A 17,641-nucleotide genomic window follows, 5' to 3' on the forward strand; every position below is an offset into this window, starting at 1 on the left:
CTACCCACATAGACCCCAGACTGATCCCAGACCTCAGCAGAGGACCACCTAGCTCGTGGCATTAGGAGCCACTCCCCTCTGCAGCCACTGGCATTGCTGGGGTGCTTGCAAGCCCACGCAGGGGCAGAGCAGGCCAGCTGGCAGCCCTGCAGAGCAGCCTGAGCCCCAGCTCCTCACCCAAAGCAGGTGCAGAGCCCTATGCAATCCCCTGGTCCCAGTCTAGCAAGGACCCCGGGCTGTGTCCCCTGCCCCAGCTGAGCAGGAAATGCCACATGGATGCCATTAGAGGAGGTTCCCATCCCTTGGCAGTGCGGGTGCAGCTCTGTCCCGAGCTTCCCCTGGTCCGAGCTGTTTTGCCAGGCAACTGGCTTCAGCACAAAGGTGCCACCAAGATACACCAGTGTCCTCTGGACCCAAGCACCAGTTACACCTCCTTCACCCCTCCACAGCCTTGGACTCTCATGGGAACCTCCTGTCCTGCGCCTAATCCAGCCCACGGCTCCATGCTCCCCAACCCTGCCACCTGTCCCAGGGAGATGCCACAGGGTATTGTCACCCATCCCGATGTGGCCAGTGTCACCTTGGGTGCCTCCCTGCTGGGCTGGGAGTGGCCTTGCAGGGGTTGCAGGTGCTGTGTGCTGTCCCCTGAGGCAGCGAGGCAGGATGGGATGTACTGTCCTAAGTGGCGTCTTAACTAGATCTGATCCAGCCTTGCAAAGCCACAGCGCCTTCAATTCCCTTAGCACTCCAAATCTGCTACTGTGCATCTAAGCGGATTATTTTAAATACCCCATGATGGACTGCTCCTTTGTAATATAAACCAGCCTCGTGTGTCCCATTCCCCTCCTATTTGCTGTGATTTAGCTGCAGCTGTGACAGCTAGAAGTCTCCCCAGCTCCCTCTGCTCCCTAGGAAACATCCCTCGTACCAGCCCCTTCCCCAAATCCTCTCTCCCCTGTGTTTCCAGATCACAGGGATGCTCCTCCCCACACATCCTTTCACATCTTGGGGTGAGTGATGGCTGTGGGATGTGCTGCCCCAGAGCTGTTTCATCTCTACCCAGAGCTGAGCCCCTGCACCAGCATCACCCCCACCTGCACCTCAGGGCCAGCCCAGAGAGGCTTTTGCCCAGAGAGGGGCCATGAAGGAGCCCTTTTGGGTGGGTTTTTCCAGTTTTCAGGTTTTTTGCTCGAGCTGACTGGCTCTGACACCTCAGTCCTGCCATGAAGTCAGCCAAGCAAGAAAGCAGCCTGACTCCCACTCCCGCTGGGGGGTTGGTTTGGGGAGCACGGGGGCTGGTGTGGAGCCCACCCACCCCCGCTCTCGGCAACAGCAAAGAAGCCACCACTTTTCGAAGCGCTTCCCTTTGGGGCTTGTCTGATTAATGAGGGCTTGTTATTTCCAAACTGTTTGAAATCGTGTTTATTTTATCTGCCGCTGGATTCCTCTGACTCAGGGCTCATCGTTAACTGCCAAAGATGAGTGACAGATCCCACTAATTACAGCTAATGATGGCCTTAAAGGATCTCTGTGCTCACACGTGTGTTTGTGTGCACACATGCCAAGGGCCATTTATAATTTAAAGTGGGGAGAGTCGTTAGCATAAACCATGCCCAGATTAATTGCAGAGAGCAGCCTCTCCAGGGAGGATGCTCACCAAGAGGCTGTGGTTTCAAGCACTGGATGCTGAGGGCGGCACAGGCTACCTGGGCAGCATGGTCCTGACCTGGGTGTCAGCCTCAGGGACACCAAATCAAAGCCACCAGATAGGAAATGTTTGGTGCAGAGGAGCTGGTAGGGACCAGGGGACCCTAATATGTGGCATAGACACAAGTGGCTCAGAACCATTTAGGACCATGGAAGCTGAAGTCCGGCAGAGCCCTGTGTGGTGTCTTCCAAGTGGGAGGAGCACCATGCCCAAGAGACCCAGTTGTCCCCCAGTTTCTCTGGGAACAGGCAGCTGGAGAAATGGGAGACACTTTTTATGGCCTCCCTGAGGACAAAGTAGCTGCAGGAGCACAACCCATTAGTAGACACCAGAGACCTCTCAGCTGGGGCTAGCAGTGCTCCCTGCCTTGAGGAGAGCTCTCCCCTCTTTAGTCCCTGGGTAATCCAGCCAAAAGACTTTGCTTTTACCTTTATTCCTAGGAAGGAAAGAGGGAGGATGGAGATGATGAGGCTTTCCCCACCCCTGGGCTGGAGGATGTGGAATGAGAAGCAGTGGCTGCAGGAGCTCATGGCCACCACCCTGGCAAGGGGTCGAGCAGGTGGCTGCTCGGAGAGAGCAGGCACATCCCATGGACAGGCTGACTGGGGGACTTGAAGGACCTTCCACACCGAGGTTTGTTCCAAGCCCTTCCCTAAACCAGCTCTCCACCTGCCTGGGCTGACTTTGACCCACCCCTGCAAAGAGGGTGCACAGGGACAGATCCATGTGTCCCCTGGCTCCATCTCCTCACCCCTCCTCTCCTTGGGGGTCCAGATGATGCCCTTGCACCTCTCCCGGTCCTCCCATCTCAGATCATGGAAGAAGTATCCAGAAGGAAACCAAAAGCGAAGCACCAGCCCTGGCTCCCCAGGGAGGGGAAGCGCCATCCTGCAAAGTGCTTCTATATTGGTCTGTGCCACAGGAAAGTCTAAATTGGAAATGATGGCAGCAGCAAGAGCCAGGATGCCAAGATGGACTCTGGGGCCTGCACAAAGTGATTTCAGGGGCTGGATGTGCTTGGCCCAGGTGATCCCTGCCAGCACAGGACACTGCTGTTCTAATCCTGCTAAAAGCTGAGTGGAAACAACTTGGATGAGGGCTTTTGGCTTCCAGATTCAGGTCAAGACCCATGGCTCATGAATTTGTCTTGGATCTTTTGAATTGTTCTGGTCCCCAAAACACTCAGGTTTCTCTTTCTGAAACACTCCAAATGTTTCAATTTAAGGGTCTTGCAGAAACAGCTGTCAGAGGGTGTGGAGCAGAGCTCCCCTCAGACACCTGCAGCCACTCAGTAGTTGTCACTGCTCCTGAAACAGCCCAGCAAGGCTCTTCAGGCAGGACCAGCTCGGGCTGGTGCTTTTTGCATTATCCCCCTGTCACTGGGGGCTTCAGTCCTCCAAACCCTGTTCACACAGGGGTCCTGGGTGCTCCTGCTCTCCTGACCCCACTCTCCCCCTGGCATGGCTTCCTTTACCATGGTTCCCTACCATGGTCTCTCCCAAGTCCAGGTGATATGTTTTTCCCTCTGTGCCACGGCCAGTGTGGGGTGCATGACAGGGCAGGCCACCATGGGGTCCAGGGCCTGGGCACCACGCTGCAAGCTGCTTGCTCAGCAGCATGTTGAACCCTCCCCAAATAGCCCCTGAGATCACCATCACCCAGTGAAAGAGCCCAATTGCAAAGAAAACAGGGAAGCAGCTGAAAAAATAAAGGCGCTGCCATGGCACTGTGCACGCCAGGTCGGAAATTTGGGATGGTGCCGAAGCACAGCCCCGGATGCTCCTCCCGCCCCAGGGCATGAAGAGCCAACACAGAATGGAGAAATGAGAGGTACTACAGGCCAGAGGGAAGGCACTCTGCTGATGGCACCAGGGATGGGCAGTCAGGACTTGTGGTCCTCCAGGTACTCGGGAAGAGCCAAGGATGATGCAGCCACATCTCTGTGGTGTGAGATGGAATGATCCAGCCCTAGCTCTATGTGTCCTGGGGACAACACAGTGCCAGGCTGCTCGGTGAGATGCCAGCCTCTGTGGGTGCCTCAGCTCCTTCACCACCTGAAACCCTCCCCAAATGCCAGAAGTATCCAAAAGACGGAGACATTGTCCAAAGAACAGCCATAAGTCTCTCCCAGAGACGTGGTGTAGCCCTGGCTGTGAGGCAGTAACTTTTTGAGCTGAAGGATGAATAGAGATTAACTGGACAGACACAGCTTTGCTGGGAGAACTGGAAGGTCAAGCAGCCTTGAGGTCAGGATAAGAGGCAATGCCAGTGCCTGCCTCCCAACCCTGTGTGTACTACTGCCAGACTGAGACTGCCAAACTCATTGCACCTCTGCCCTGGGCCCCTGGTTGTCTCCAGCATCAGCTGGCCTGGGGGCAGGAGCAGGTCGTGGCAGAGCTCCGTGCCCCTGGCCCTGCCGGAGCGGGCAGGGTGTGGGTGGAGGTAGCAGTCCCTGCCCTATCTGCCAGCCTGTGGGATTAGCTGTGCGGCATCGGGAGCAGCTCTAGCAGTGGCTGGGTAAGAACAGATAGACACAGATAAGGCAACCTGAATCCCGGAGACAGCGAGCCAGCTTCATTAATCCCTGTGCATCCAGGCGCTGACGAAGATGCTATCATCCCATTTCCTTCCCCAGCAGCTTGTGTGTGGCTGTCAGTCCTGGCTCACACAAGGACAAAACCTGGTGCTTGCATGGGTGGCCCCTCTCTCCCTGAGCTGCTAAGTGGCTCCCATGTCCCCCCGAGGACACTGCTGGTACAGGGATGCAGCCAGTGCAGGGATGCACAATCTGCACAGGGATAGAGCTGGTACAGGCATTCACAGCCAGCGTGGGGCTCCACAGAGAGATATGGACAGGGCAGGGATACAACCAAGATGGAGACCCCAGGATGGGGACCAAGGTGATGGGGACAACATGTAGCCAGGTTGTAGACCCTGCGAGGGGACACAACGCAAAGGATGGAGAGCCATGGACAGTGTGGGGACATACAGCCAGGATGGGGACCCAGCTGGCATGGGGACACATGCAGGAGGACCGTGTAGAACACTGGGGCATACTGATGCTGCAAGGCAGAGGACAACCAGCAGTATCACCCATCCCTGTGATGGCCTAGCTCATCCCTCTCCAGGCTCCTGCTCTCCAGCTGCAGTGAGTAGGAGGGTTCAGCACTGTGTGGGCACACAGAGGGAGGGACGCACTGCCAGGTCCCTGCTGTGTCCCCATCGTTGCCATGCTGCAGGCTGCTCGGGGATGGGCTCAGCGTGGCACTCCCCATCCCGTTAGCTCTGGCATGAAAGCGCCCGCCGCTGCGGCAGCAGGGCCTGGCCATGATCCCCACTTCCAGGTAAACACACGAAACAAGCGGCTCGCCTTCCCTCCCTGCCCGGCATTCCTGGCCGCACAGACCCACCATTCAGCCCCGCCACCCCACACAAGCCCCCAGTGTTTGGGAGAGGGCTCGCGCTCCCGGCGGAGCTCCGGGGGGGACACGCTGCGGCTGGGCAGTTGACACCCAGCCAGGCTGGAGCGGGGCCAGTGGGCACAGAAAGAGGCGCTGTGTTTTGGCCGGATCCTGCTGTGCTGGGGTAGGGGCAGGGGCAGAAAGGACCCCTTGTGTGCATAGGACCCAGGGGTGCCCCCATCCCTCAGCTGCAGCCAGAGTCCCATGAGGCCGTGGCAGTGGTCACCAGAGGCTCAATGGGGTGGGAGCCTGAAGGGGTGAGGTGGTCAGAGGCAGGGGATGCCCTACTGCCATCCAAAAGATTTGCAATCCCAGACTATGCGATACAAAAGCAGTGGAGGGGATTGACCAGGGACACATTCAAGTGGTGGCAGAGGCAGGAGTGGGAGGCAGTTTTCCCTGGGCATCACTCTGCCACTTGCAAGGATGAAAGAAGAGAGTGCCAGATCCTGCCCCTTGGGCTCTTCTCCTCCAATCTCCTAACCCTATCCCCAGACTCTCCTTGGCACTGTTGGGGGTCTGTCCTGCAGCACAGCCTGGGGTGCTCTGGCCACAGCAGGGCTCAGAGGACAGCGGATCCCTCTGGGGAACCTGGGACCGAGCTGAGCATATCCCTGCCTCAGCCACGAGCATCCCTGTGGGGCCAGGCTGAAATGGAGAGGGGAAAGCAGGAGGCAGAGCCTTGATGCTCCAGTATCCCAGCTGTTCCTTCTGCTGCCTCTATCATCCAAAAGCAGCCATCAGTGTTGTTGATGGGGGCATTGTCCCCTCCTCCATGCCTGGCACCTTCCTCCCTTGCTCTCCCTGAAAAGGTGGCTTTCCTCCCCAAGGAGTGCAGGGAAAGCACTTTCCACCACGGCAGATGAAAATGGATTCCAATCCAATTTTACCCTAGTACCACTTCAGTGGTTTTGATGGAGCTGCTCTGGATGGGTGCCGGTTGGAGCCAGAGGACAGCTGTCATGGCTCCATAGACCAGGGGTTTCTTATCTGTGTCACCTTTGATTACTGTAATTGAAATCCTGCTCTGATCTGAGCCATGCCCGAACGTTTCTGCTGCCTGTGCCGCTCTCGGCTCGAACAGCAAAATGACGTTAATAGATTTTAAAGCCAGGCAAGGCCTGTAAGAGCATTTCTGCCTGACCTCCTGGATAGCAGCCGACAGCCACCACTTACCCCAGTCCCGCTCTCAGCTGCTGGCACAGCCCTGTCACACCTCCTATGACTCATTTTCCCTCCTGAAAGCACAAATCCTGTCTCTCCCAAGAGCCGCTCGTGTGTCTGCCGGGCAGCCTGCCTCCTCCCACCCCTGCAGAGCAGAGCTGGCAAGCTCTCGAGGGAGGCAGGGGCCAGGGGTGCCGGTGGGATCAACTTCCCTGCTCCAGCATGAAACTCCCTATGGGAAGCATTGCCCTTTCCTGGCATCTCCTGGCCAAAAGGGCAGCAGGGTGACACGCTGCTGCCCATCCGCTTCCAGGCAGGAGGCAGGGGATGGAAATACCACCACACTGGAGAGGATGCTCCTGGCTTTGGTGCCAAGCTGGAAAATCAGCTGTAGCTGGCAGTGTGACCGATACTTTGTCACCCACCCCATCTTCTTTTGTGAATCTGCCCGTGGTGTTTAGCCAGAGCCACTGCAGCAGAAAGAGTGGCTCCAGCCCAGACAGTGTCTGAGGGCAGGAGCTGGGAGGACACATGCACTGGCACACACACAGTCCTGCAGTTTGGCTGGGTGAGCAGCCAGCACGAGGAGTGAGCCTGCCCTGGATGGTGTGGGACAGTAAAGCTGGGGGCTCTGTCTGGGTTGGGGAGGTTTTGCTCAGCCAGTCTGGCCTCTGGGAGCTGCCCTCTGGAGCAGGCAGTGGTGACCCAGGTTCAGAGCTCCATCTGAAGAGCCCTGCAACTCCCAAGGGCCAAACCCTGACTACATCAGACAACCACCCTGAACCCCCAAGGCTTCCAGGCTGGCAGCTTTCATGACCGAACAGCCGAGAGCCGGCTGGCGTGTGCTGGCACAGCAACCTGGGCTTGCACCAATGAGGATCCAACGGAGCCAGTCCAAAACTTCATATGCTGTCAAAAAAAAAGGCAGGCTGGCCAGACTGCAGGGCACTCCAGCAGCCTGCCACCGGCATAGACAGGACCTCCCCCCGAATCCTGGCTGGCTGAGCAGCAGCGTTTCCTCTCATGCTGGCGGGTCATGGGCCGACGACACACACAATGCTTGGGGTTATCCAGGCCTTATCAGCTCCGGCCATGCAGTGTGGGCAGGAAAAGGGTTTCAATCCCAGCCGAGCCCTGTTTCCGTCAGGAACCATTCCCCTTGTCACGGGGGAGGGCTGGACTGTGCCATGGTTTTGACACCAGGACCGGTGAACCTGGGCTGTGGGGAGAGTGGGACCACAAGGGTGTCACCCTCTATTCCAAAAGCATCACCAGTGTCCCTCCTTGTACCAGGGAAGCTGACAGTCTTCAAGCAATGCAGCTACTCCCACCCCAACTTTGCCTGGCAAAGCAGCACTGGAAATGGTGACCTGCAAAGCTTGGGCTAGGAAAGGGCCAGAGCTGGTGAATCCCAGGAAAGGGGCTGCCATCAGAGTGTGCAGCAGAGGTCTGAAACATCCCTTGCTGGGTGTCACTGGTCCCCACTCCAGGGAGGCATTCCAGAGCCCTGGCATGCTGGGAAAACTCCTGCTCAGAGCTGTACAAGCAACCTGAGAAATGCCACAGCAAAGGCCACCACTGCCAGTGATGTCAGGAAACTGAGGCATGAGGAGATACCAAGGGAGGCCTTCTTCCCTCTTGGCCCTATGCTGCCATGGGACATCCTTCCTGGGGCTGCCCCAGCCTCTTAAAGCCAGGTGGAAGAAGGCTGGCACGGGGTCTCTCTTAGTTCCTCAGCCCAAAATCACGGAGTGGGTGTATGCCCAGCCCTTGCTCCTCCAAACCCTCCAGCAGTGCACACAGGGTGGAAAGAGGAGCTGGTGGAGGCGCTGGCAAAGGCTGGGCTTGCTGAGATCCCCTCCCGCTCCATGATTAATTGAACACAGGCTAAAATTAGCTGCGGAGGCAGCACCCCTGGGGTCTCCCAGCAGCATCCCACTGCCCGCCGGCTGCCTGCAAGTGGGTCAGGCAGCAGCTGCCTCCCAGCTGGGCACCCTGGGTGCTTGGGGGACCCCCATCCTCTGCTGAATGTGGGAGCACTGCTCCCTGCTCCATGGCCCAAGGGAAGAAGACTCCTCACTGCTGCCCTTCTCGGAGGCGTTTCCCTCTGTGGATCAACCGGGCAGGGCTGCATTATGAGGAGCAGCTGGGAAGGCACAAGGCCGCCTTTTGGGATGGCAGGAGTGCAGATCCCCGTCATATTCTTCCCCGTGCCTTCAGGGATCTGTTATATTTAGCCACTCTCCCTACCTCATGTTGCTGGCTCGGCTCTGGCTCTTTCCCCTCCCCTTCCCCACTGTTAATTTGCTTTCTCTGTATTATTTGCAGATTCGGGGAGGCAGAATGAGGTGTTTCGGCACAGGGGACCACTCAGCCATGGCCTCATGGCTACTCTCCACCCAGGGGCTTTTGGTTGGGTTTTCTCCTGGCTATTTTTAACCCACATCAGCAGCTCTGAGGGGATGAAACACCAAGGGGCAATGCAAATTGGAGGCACCCTGTGGCCGATGTGCCAGGACAAGGGGGAGGATGCTCATGGCTGTGCAGGGATGCTCCCATGGAGGCAGGGCAGGGCCTGGACACACTGCCCCCACATCCCAGGCAGGCAGGGGGCTGCACCCCCTGGGTTGGCCCCACCTGCCAAGCCCTCTGCTCCCCCCTGACTCCCTGCAGATCCGAGTCTGCAACCTCCACTGTAACACACTGACACACAAGCTGGGGAGAGCGGGAGGCTGGGCTTTTCCCTTGGATCCAGAAGAAAGCAAACAGGGGAAAAGTTAATTAAAAACTTCAAAGCCAGATCATTCTAATTTGGTTTAACACGGCAGTCCTGCTCAGCGGCAGTGCTGTCCCAGAGGTGCCTGCATGGGGCTCGGGCTGGGAGGTGTCCAGTGTGTCACATCACGAGATGTTCATGGGCAACACCAGCACCACTGCAGACCTCCACCCCTGCCAAGCACTGGGGTGTGGGGTGCAATGGAGCTGGGGTCCAGGCTGGGCAGCTGGTGACCAATGCTCCCAGGGACTGGATTTTGGAGCCACTGGAAAGGTGACTCCATGGGGAGGCTGTGCCTCAGCTTCCCCATAGCCCAGGGATGCCAAACCTTCTTGCTGGGAAGGTGTTTTCAAGGCACTTGGGCTGGGCCTGATCCCCACCTCCTGGCATGATACCACTGTCCCACATAAAGCAGGACAGGGTTTAGGGTCTTGGGGGGAAGCAGGGGGTGTCTGCCTCAGCAAGGTCCAGCAAAACAGGGGGACATCATCCTGGGGTGAGGAGGGGACCCTGGCACTGCCAGCCACTGCTCTGAAGGAGGAAGGTGACATCTTCCTTCCTTAATTCTCACTCTTTTCTCCAAAAGGAGCCAAAAATCCTCTCATTTTCTCCAGAAAGCTACGTCACAGGACAGCAATGCTCCTGCCCAGGCACTCTGCCGCCTTCCCCTGCCTCCTGCCCCCACTTTTGGGTTTTTTTTGGTGGTGGGTTGTGTTTTTTGTTTTTTTTTTTTTTTTTTTTGCAGAACTTTGGGCTGCATGGTGAGTAAAGGCATCCTGCTGTCTGAGGGCTAACGGCTTGTTGGAGAGATAATAAAGCAAAGGGGAGTAAATTAAAGTGACTATAAATAGCACCAGGAGAGGAAAAGGAGATGAAGTCATCTTCCTTCAGCTGAGCTGGTATTTGCATCACTTCTTCCCTTTGCCTTCCCCTGCCCCCTCACCCTACTCGGGAAACAGCCCTCCCCAGACCCTGGGGTTGTGCTGTGGGCTCTGTGTGCCCCCTGGGCCCCCATGGGGCTGGGGAATGTCCCCCTGGGATGTCTGCCCAGCGCTGGGGGTTTGCTGGAGAGCACAGCAAGGTGTCCTGGATGCGGTCACTTGGCCCCAGGCTTCAGCCCAGCTTTGCCAGGGATCTGTGGCCTTACCCCATGCAAACCAGTGCATGGCCCTATGCAAACCAGTGTCTCCAGCATGAGCCCAATGTTACATCCCATAGTCACCAGAAAGAACTTTCAGGAGCCATCACAGACCCATTTTTCTGTTCACAGCCCATCCACAGGTGGCTAAAAAGACCCTCCAGGAACAGTGCCTTTGGGAAGGCATTCTGCAAACTCAGCAACAGCGAATCCACCCAGAAAAGCCCCTCCAGGAACCAAATTCCATAACTGACATTTTTATTCCTGACGATTTTAACATCCAAGACTCCACCGTCAGTCCCAGGACATATGAAGGAGGAGGGATCCTGACCCTGAAGGAGCCTCCCTGGAGTTAGCAGACACCTTCAGATTCCATTCAAAACATGACCCTCACTGCCAAGGAGGCCACTGCCCCTGCAGCCCCCCAGCAGCCCCCAAACCCCCCAGCTGCCCCCTCGCACGAGGTATATTTACATCTGAGTCAGGATGAGGTCACACCGCGGTTTCCTTATGTCAGCTACCGACTCCTATTCCTGTGCTATGCGCACACACCCGCCGTGTTATTGCAGGGTATTTATAGCTGTTTTACATGTATAATTATAAAACCACAACTCCACACACGCACCAAAATAACCACGGTGCCGGGAGGCAGGGGAGCGGGGCCAGGGTGATGGGAACGGGGCCGGGGCACGGACCCACCGCTAATAATAATTCTTTGCACTTTATATATAGCCCCTTTCATCCGCAGCTCTCAAAATCGCTTTGCAGACGTTTAATTAAGCTTCCCAACATCCTAATGTGATGACAGGCAAGTAATAATATCCTCCCTTTTAAGGTACAAAGAGAGGGGAGGTGGCAGGACTTGTCTGAGGTCCCGCAGCGAGCCCAGGTGTCCCGTGTCCTGCCCCACGCTTGTGGGATGCCCAGAGGGGAGATTTTGACCCAGAAGGACCCCAGGATCCTGCCCAACCCCTCTGCTCAGTTCAGGGTGGGGACAGCTGATGACAGCACAAGGTCCAGTGGTGACCCTGGGGACCGCTGAGCTGCAGCTGCCCAACATCTGGATCAGCAGGTGGAAGAGAGACATATGTATCTCAGCAAACTCATGGGCGAGAGCTTGGGGGAGAGCAATAAATAAGATGACAAGTCTGAAAGGGCTGATTTATGAGGAATATTAAGAGTCATAATACTGCCTGGCCCAGCCATCCCCCAGGGAGACAGGGTGGTGACAAGGACCCAGAGACATCGCAGAGAGACAAGATTCACTGGGGCCAGTGCCAACATATCTCCAAGCAGGCCTGGAAGCAGTTGTGCCTCTCGGCACTGGGAGCTCTAGGCAGCTTGGTGTGGGAGAACAGATGGGTCTTAGTGGTAGCTTGGAGATGGGATCCCCCAAGGGCAGGTCTCGGTGGTCCTCAAGGTCTGTGGTTTGTGCTCCCCGGAGCACCTTTCTCCCTCCTGTGTACATCCCTGCCTGGAAGGACCACTTGCCTCCCATCCTTGAAGTGCTGCAGAAGGCACAGGGGTGATGTGCTTCAGTTTTGGACACCAGTGGGACATGAGGTGCCACTCAGCAAGAGGGATCTGGCAAGAGAAAGTGGCCAGCAGAACAAAAGATCAAAGAGGTGCTGGAAGCAAACACTGGTGTTGGTAATGAAAGAGGCAGGACTGCTGCCCTGAGGGGTGAGGCTGGGTGGGCTCATTAACATCTGTAGAAAAACCCACACTCCCAGCTCCTTTCCCATGCATGGAGAGGTGGGGGACAAGTGCCCATCCTTTTCACCACCCTGGGGATGCCCCACAGGGAAAGCAGCAGTGTGTTGGTGGATGCAGTGCAATTCTGCACACATGGGAACTAAACGCAAGTCAAAAATCATAAACCCTAATTTGATCCTTTAGCAAGAACCATCCTGCCATTTTATGATCATGCTGGTATTTTTTTTCCCTCACAGACTGTATCCAGATCCCTGCTCACCAAAACAAGCTGCACAGCAGCCCTCCACTGACAGCCCCCACGCATACCAAGCCCCCAAAATGGGGCAGCAGAACCCACTTGCATCACACTGGCACCAAAGAGCAGTAACACAGACGTTAAGCAAGAAAACAGCTGCAAACCTTCTGAGAGGCTGCAAAGAAATGCCCCAAAATCATTATCTGTGAGGAGAAAGAAGGGAGGGCAATGGGAACAGATTGCCTGCCCATGAAGGCAGCGTAGCCCGGGCAGTGCCACAGGGACATGGGCACCTTCCTGCTACCGCACCAGCCACCAAAACTGCCCCGTGACCTGCTGCTGTCAATTCCCTGAATTTCACCCCCGCTGCCTCCCCTCCAGCACCAGCTGGACATCTCTTACCAGGAGCTGCTGGCAGCTCTGCCATCTCGCTGGCCATGATGAAGGACTCGAGGATCCTTGCACGGAGCTCAGGGCTTGCCTCGGTGCTGTGGGGAGAAGGAGGGGGTCTGTGAGGATGCCAGCACCTCAGCCTCCTTGGAGACCCTCGACCCCCCCTGGGACAGCAGCCAGCTGCCCTGGTGGATCTCCCGTGGGACCGAGGCAAGGCTGCGTATCCCAGTTCCACATGTGCATCACGCCCGGTCACCGTGGGAATGGGTGTGATGCCTGAGCATCTGAGCTCCCAAATCCAGCTCCCCACTTCGGAAAACCCTGGGACTGGACCACTGGTGGGCTGCCATCCAGCAAAACCAGCTTGGCTGAGACCAGCTTGTCCATGCCTGGCTACGGGCACCCTCCTCTCACCCACCCTGTCCCATGCGTGGCAGGGGCACCTCACCTGGCTGCCACAGGGCGGAGAAGCACTTCCCCAAAAAGCTCCCCGAGGAGCCGGGGTGAGAAGCGGCTCCGGTGGGTGCCCTGGCAGAGGTGGCAGAAGTGGCGGGCGAGCTGGCGCAGGAGCAGTGCCTGGGGCTGTGGCAGGGCTGGGGGGGCCAGCAGGGCTCTGGCTCGCTGGCCACATTCCTCCAGGCTTGGGGTCTCTGCAGCAGAGGAAGAAAATGGTCAGTTCAGGAGGTCAGGGTATCCCCTTGCCTCTCATGGGAGCCTGGCACCCCCCAGCACACATGGCATGAGTTGTGGCAGTTCTCTACTCCCCCCCAGAGACCCAAGAATCCCTGATCTTAACCTCTTCCACAAAACTTATGCAGCCCATCTCTTCCCAGCCAGGCTGGGGGACACCTGGATATCCCAGGGCATGCAGAAGTGTCTTCACGGTCTTGTCCTCCTCTTGCTGGGAGCTGCCAGCCCCATTTACCCACTCACACCACCCCACCACCCCAGATCAGGTTGTCAGGTGCCTTTAGCACATTCCTCCTCTCAGCACAGCCAGGGAGGGAGCATGGGAGGGCTGACCTTCTCACATGGCAAGGGCTGCACCTAAACACCCCTCACTGCTGCTCCAACAGAGGAGAACAGTGAGAACTCTGCCCTGGTGCACAGCAAAGCCATGGCAGAGGCAGAGCAAAGCAGAGGTGGGGAAATGGGCACCAGCTGGAAGATCTGCTGAATTTAAAGGCTCAGCCCTCCCCTGCAGAAAAAGCAAGCTGGGAGGGAAAAGGCTTTTGAGGAGGCAAAAACCCAAATGTGCACCTGGGCTGCAGGTGTGGCTGTAGTGAGGCCCCTTCAGCCCCCACACTGTGGTCTCACACCCCATGAAATACAGGACAGGGAGGGCTGACTGGGGTACAGCTACTTCCAGCGATGCTTGAATTGCCCACATGAATGAAATCAGGCACCTGGTGGTGTTGTACATCATGGAGGTACTGCCAGAACCCCCATCACAGGTGTCCCGAGCAGCCCACAGTCCATGGTGTTCCCACCAGTGTCCTATTCCATGTCCCCAGTGCCCTCTGGCAGCCTTGGCTGGGGCTCCCTGGTCTTGTGATCTGTGAGATCAGTGCCCTGGGATTGCAGTCTGCCCCAGGCACAGGAAACAGTCGCTGTCCAGCCATCATCCATCCCCGCCTTGTCCCAGCCCTTTTATCTGCGGGGCACAGGGAGGTCCCCAGGGCTGGGTTGGACTCAGCCACCTTCAAAGCTTGGCTCAGTCGGGGGCTGACTCAGCTCCTCGAGGCTCTTTGCTCCAGGACTGAGGCTTGGCCAGTGCCCAGCCAGCTCCCAGCATCCATCCTTGGGGCCAGGGTGCACCAGAGCTGCAGGGGAAGGTGTCTGGGATCCCCTCCAAAGCAGGTCTGCAACCCAGCTGGGATGGTAATGGGGTGTTTGTGAGTCCTCGTATCCAACGAGCTGCTCCTGAGGCATGTTTGGCTTTGCTCCAGGCCTCCCCTATCCCAATCCCTGCTTTTTTTGCACCTTTTTGCACCCAGAGGATCCCGCAGGAGAAGGCCCACAGCCAAAGGGGGAATTTGGCGATGTTTTCCCCCTCCTTTTGCAGGTGGTCATCTTGCTGCTTTTCCAGCCCTCAGCCTCTAGCAGGGCAGAAGGAGCCTTGCAGGGCAGGCTGCCAAAACCCAGCACTGTCTCCTCAAAGACTTATATTTTCATTTTTTTCTGTTAAGCCCCAGAGATATCCCCTTTCCATTGGTTTCTCCTCCGTTCCTGCCCCCTCCTCCTCCTCCTGCCCCTGTTGTGCCAGGAGCAGAGCCCGCTGCAGCACAGGCTGCAGGGAAAGGCGCTTCCCTTTGAAGTTGCTTAACGAGGCAACCCAGCTAATTGCTTCCTAATTGCGTTTTTATCCTTGGAAGGGAGGCAGCCTTTGATTTCTGCTCTGAAGGGTGAGGGGAAGGCAGCTTCTCTGTGCCACCAGCCCCAGGGGTATTTCTTCTGGCTCCGTGTCCCAGTGCAGGGCAGGGAGGATGGGCTGTGTTATCCCTTGCCTTGTCCATGTGTCCCCCCTGCCTTGCTGGAGGCCACAAAGAGCCTGTGGCCTTCTCCCATCAGGATAGGGTAGGGAAAGGCCATGCTGGTCTGGCCATGGGTGATCTTTTAGTGCCTCTTAAGGCAGCCAAGAACATGATCTGCCCAGGCACTAATCTGGCTTAGGATGGGGAGGTGATGCTCGGGGATGGAGGATACTGCAGCAACTGGCAGTGAGACGAGAGCTGCTGTGAAAGGGGAAATCCTCGTTTCACAGGCAACAAGGGATTCAGGTCCTGTCTAACGTGGTGGGCAAGGGCTTCACGTGTGCCTGGTGATGCCCCCAGGGCCTCAGGCTGGGAGGGGCTGAGCAGCTCAGTGAGGGCTCATATGAAATGCATTTTGGTCCAGGCTCACTGTTGAGATGGACCATGGGCTCTGCTGGCCTGGGTACGAGCCCTGCTCTGTTTATTTGGAAAAAAATCAAATAAAACCAAAACCTTAATGGTCTCATACATTTGCACAGAGGTGGAAAAGCTTGCAGGGATCTAAAGGCACTTCCTAATGGCACTAAGCTGAAAAAGCAGAAAATTTTCTGTGCCCATATAAAGCCAAGAGTTAATGAGATTACAGGAAAAAATTCCCAGGCAGCAGAGCCAAAATATTATAACAACGCTTTCTTCTGGGGCCAGCATCACCCAGCCTTGGCAGCCACCCGTCCTGGCAGGCAGCACCTCCTTCTCCGGGCACTGCAGCAGGAGAAGACCATGCTGTGGTGGGGGCAAAGGAGACCCCTGGGCCTCCCCTTGCTTTCCCAGATCACCTCCCAAATGCTGTGGTGCTGCTCTGGCACATGTGATGTTCCCAGTGGTCCTTCTCAGAACCTGCCCTTAGTGCAGCACTGGGCAGGGGATCAGGTCAGAGCCACCCTGGAGATGCTGGGGAGGCTTTTTGGGGTCTACCCAAAGCTTCTTCAGCCTCACAAAGGTCCCAGGTGTGGGGAGAGCCTGGGTGTGCTTACCTTGAGCCATGTGGACCAAGTCACTGTAGAGAGCTGGAGGGATGAGGGGCGATGGGAGCTCCTGGAGGTACCACTTCAGGGCATCTGCCAGTGTCTGGGCCTCATACAGGTCCATGTCCACAGCCGAGGCGTCTGCAGGGAAAGAGCCAGCAGGAACCATGAGCCCGTGGTTCTGCCCCTCTGGTGCAGAGCTCAGAGCTCTTCCATCCCTGTGGACCTTCCTCCAGACACAGGGGCTGATTTCTTCGCCCATGCCCCCATCTCCCCAGTGTGGCAGCCCATGATTTCACTGCCACCACCACCCCCACCCAGCAAATATTCCTGTCCCAGTTTCCACTGACCCCGAGTTCCACGTGCCCATGGAGAGCACGAGGCAGCATCTCTGCTTTGTGTGAACTGCACACCCAGTGCATGGGGCAGGGAATCTCACCATTCCACTGGGGTCCCACTGCAGGATAGCACCCATGGGAAGGACTGAGCAGCCCTCCCAAGCATCCTCCGGTCATCAGGGCCAGGTACCATGTGCTGAGCCCAGCCCAGGAGGAACTGCTTGGAAAATGCATTCACGGAATGGGGTTATGGTCCCCCAGGCAATTCATGTTGCTAAAGGCCCATGCCACCCCCCAGTGATCCTGAAACACTGTGAATGTGCCCCAATTGGCATCACTTCTCCCAGCCCTGAAAGGCAGCTGCCCTGGGGAGGTGGTGAAGGATGCTCCAGGAAGGGGGGGAAGCACAGCTGAGATCACACAGCCTGGGCTCAGGACAGGGGCAGCGCTAGGAGCAGAACTGTCCCACGGTCCGGCAGGAGTCAAAGGGTGGGATGTGTCTGTCTGAGCCCCGTGGCTGGGCCAGCACGGGGACATTGCCTCACCAGGGTCCAGGGGGAAGAGCCCTTTCAGCATCCTTTGGTATTGCCTCATGCGTTTGTCTTGGAGGTCTCTCAGCCCGGCTGGGCTGGGTGGTGGCCGTCCAGAGGACGTTGGTCCCTTTTGCAAAGATCTGGAGGTTTCAAAATCTGGCTTTGATTCGAACTGGAGCCAAATGCAATGTTTTGAAATTCTCCTTGTAGGAGAAATTGGAGGATGTCTGAGGTGGTCAGGAATAATAAAAAAGCCCAACATATCTGGTATGGTTTGAAAAGGTTAATTTTTTTTGAACAAAAAAGCAAATTTGGCACTTTCTTAAAGATGCTGTATTAGGCCCCCAATTGCATGGTGTGACTACGAAGACAGTGGGCTTGCTCTGCTCTGAACCCCCCTCCCCTTCCTCCTCTAGGCCTTTACCCCTAGATGCAGCTTTACTGAAACCGGTGCCATTTTGGGAGATGCTCCATCTCCCAGGCCAGCATTTTTCAGCAGAAAATATTACGAGTCTCCAGCCATTTCAGCTGCACTTCCTTCTGGGGCAATAAACCCAAAGGAGAGGAGAAATGCTACTTCCTAGGACGAGGCTTTAGAGACACATGGTCAGCAGGGCTGGAATGGGAAGCAGCTGGGAAAAGCTGTTTTTGGTCACCTTGACCTTGATCTCCTCTCGTTG

General features: G+C 56.8%; 1 protein-coding gene across 3 annotated transcripts in view; it reads right to left on the reverse strand.

Moving 5' to 3' along the window:
* Positions 1-17,641, reverse strand: part of PIK3R3 (phosphoinositide-3-kinase regulatory subunit 3) — a 77,188-nt gene that overhangs the window by 47,413 nt on the left and 12,134 nt on the right. For all 3 annotated transcript variants that reach the window (XM_051795578.1, XM_051795568.1, XM_051795588.1), the window contains exons 4-6: positions 16,100-16,231; positions 13,040-13,241; positions 12,601-12,686 (exon numbers count right to left, since the gene is read on the reverse strand). In XM_051795578.1, the coding sequence (XP_051651538.1) occupies positions 12,601-12,686; positions 13,040-13,241; positions 16,100-16,231 (420 nt within the window). The remainder of the gene's footprint in view (positions 1-12,600; positions 12,687-13,039; positions 13,242-16,099; positions 16,232-17,641) is intronic.

The sequence above is a fragment of the Manacus candei genome, unplaced genomic scaffold, assembly GCF_025592945.1.
Source record: "Manacus candei isolate 608988 ecotype Guabito, Panama unplaced genomic scaffold, ASM2559294v1 h1tg000005l, whole genome shotgun sequence".
Lineage (NCBI taxonomy): Eukaryota > Metazoa > Chordata > Aves > Passeriformes > Pipridae > Manacus > Manacus candei.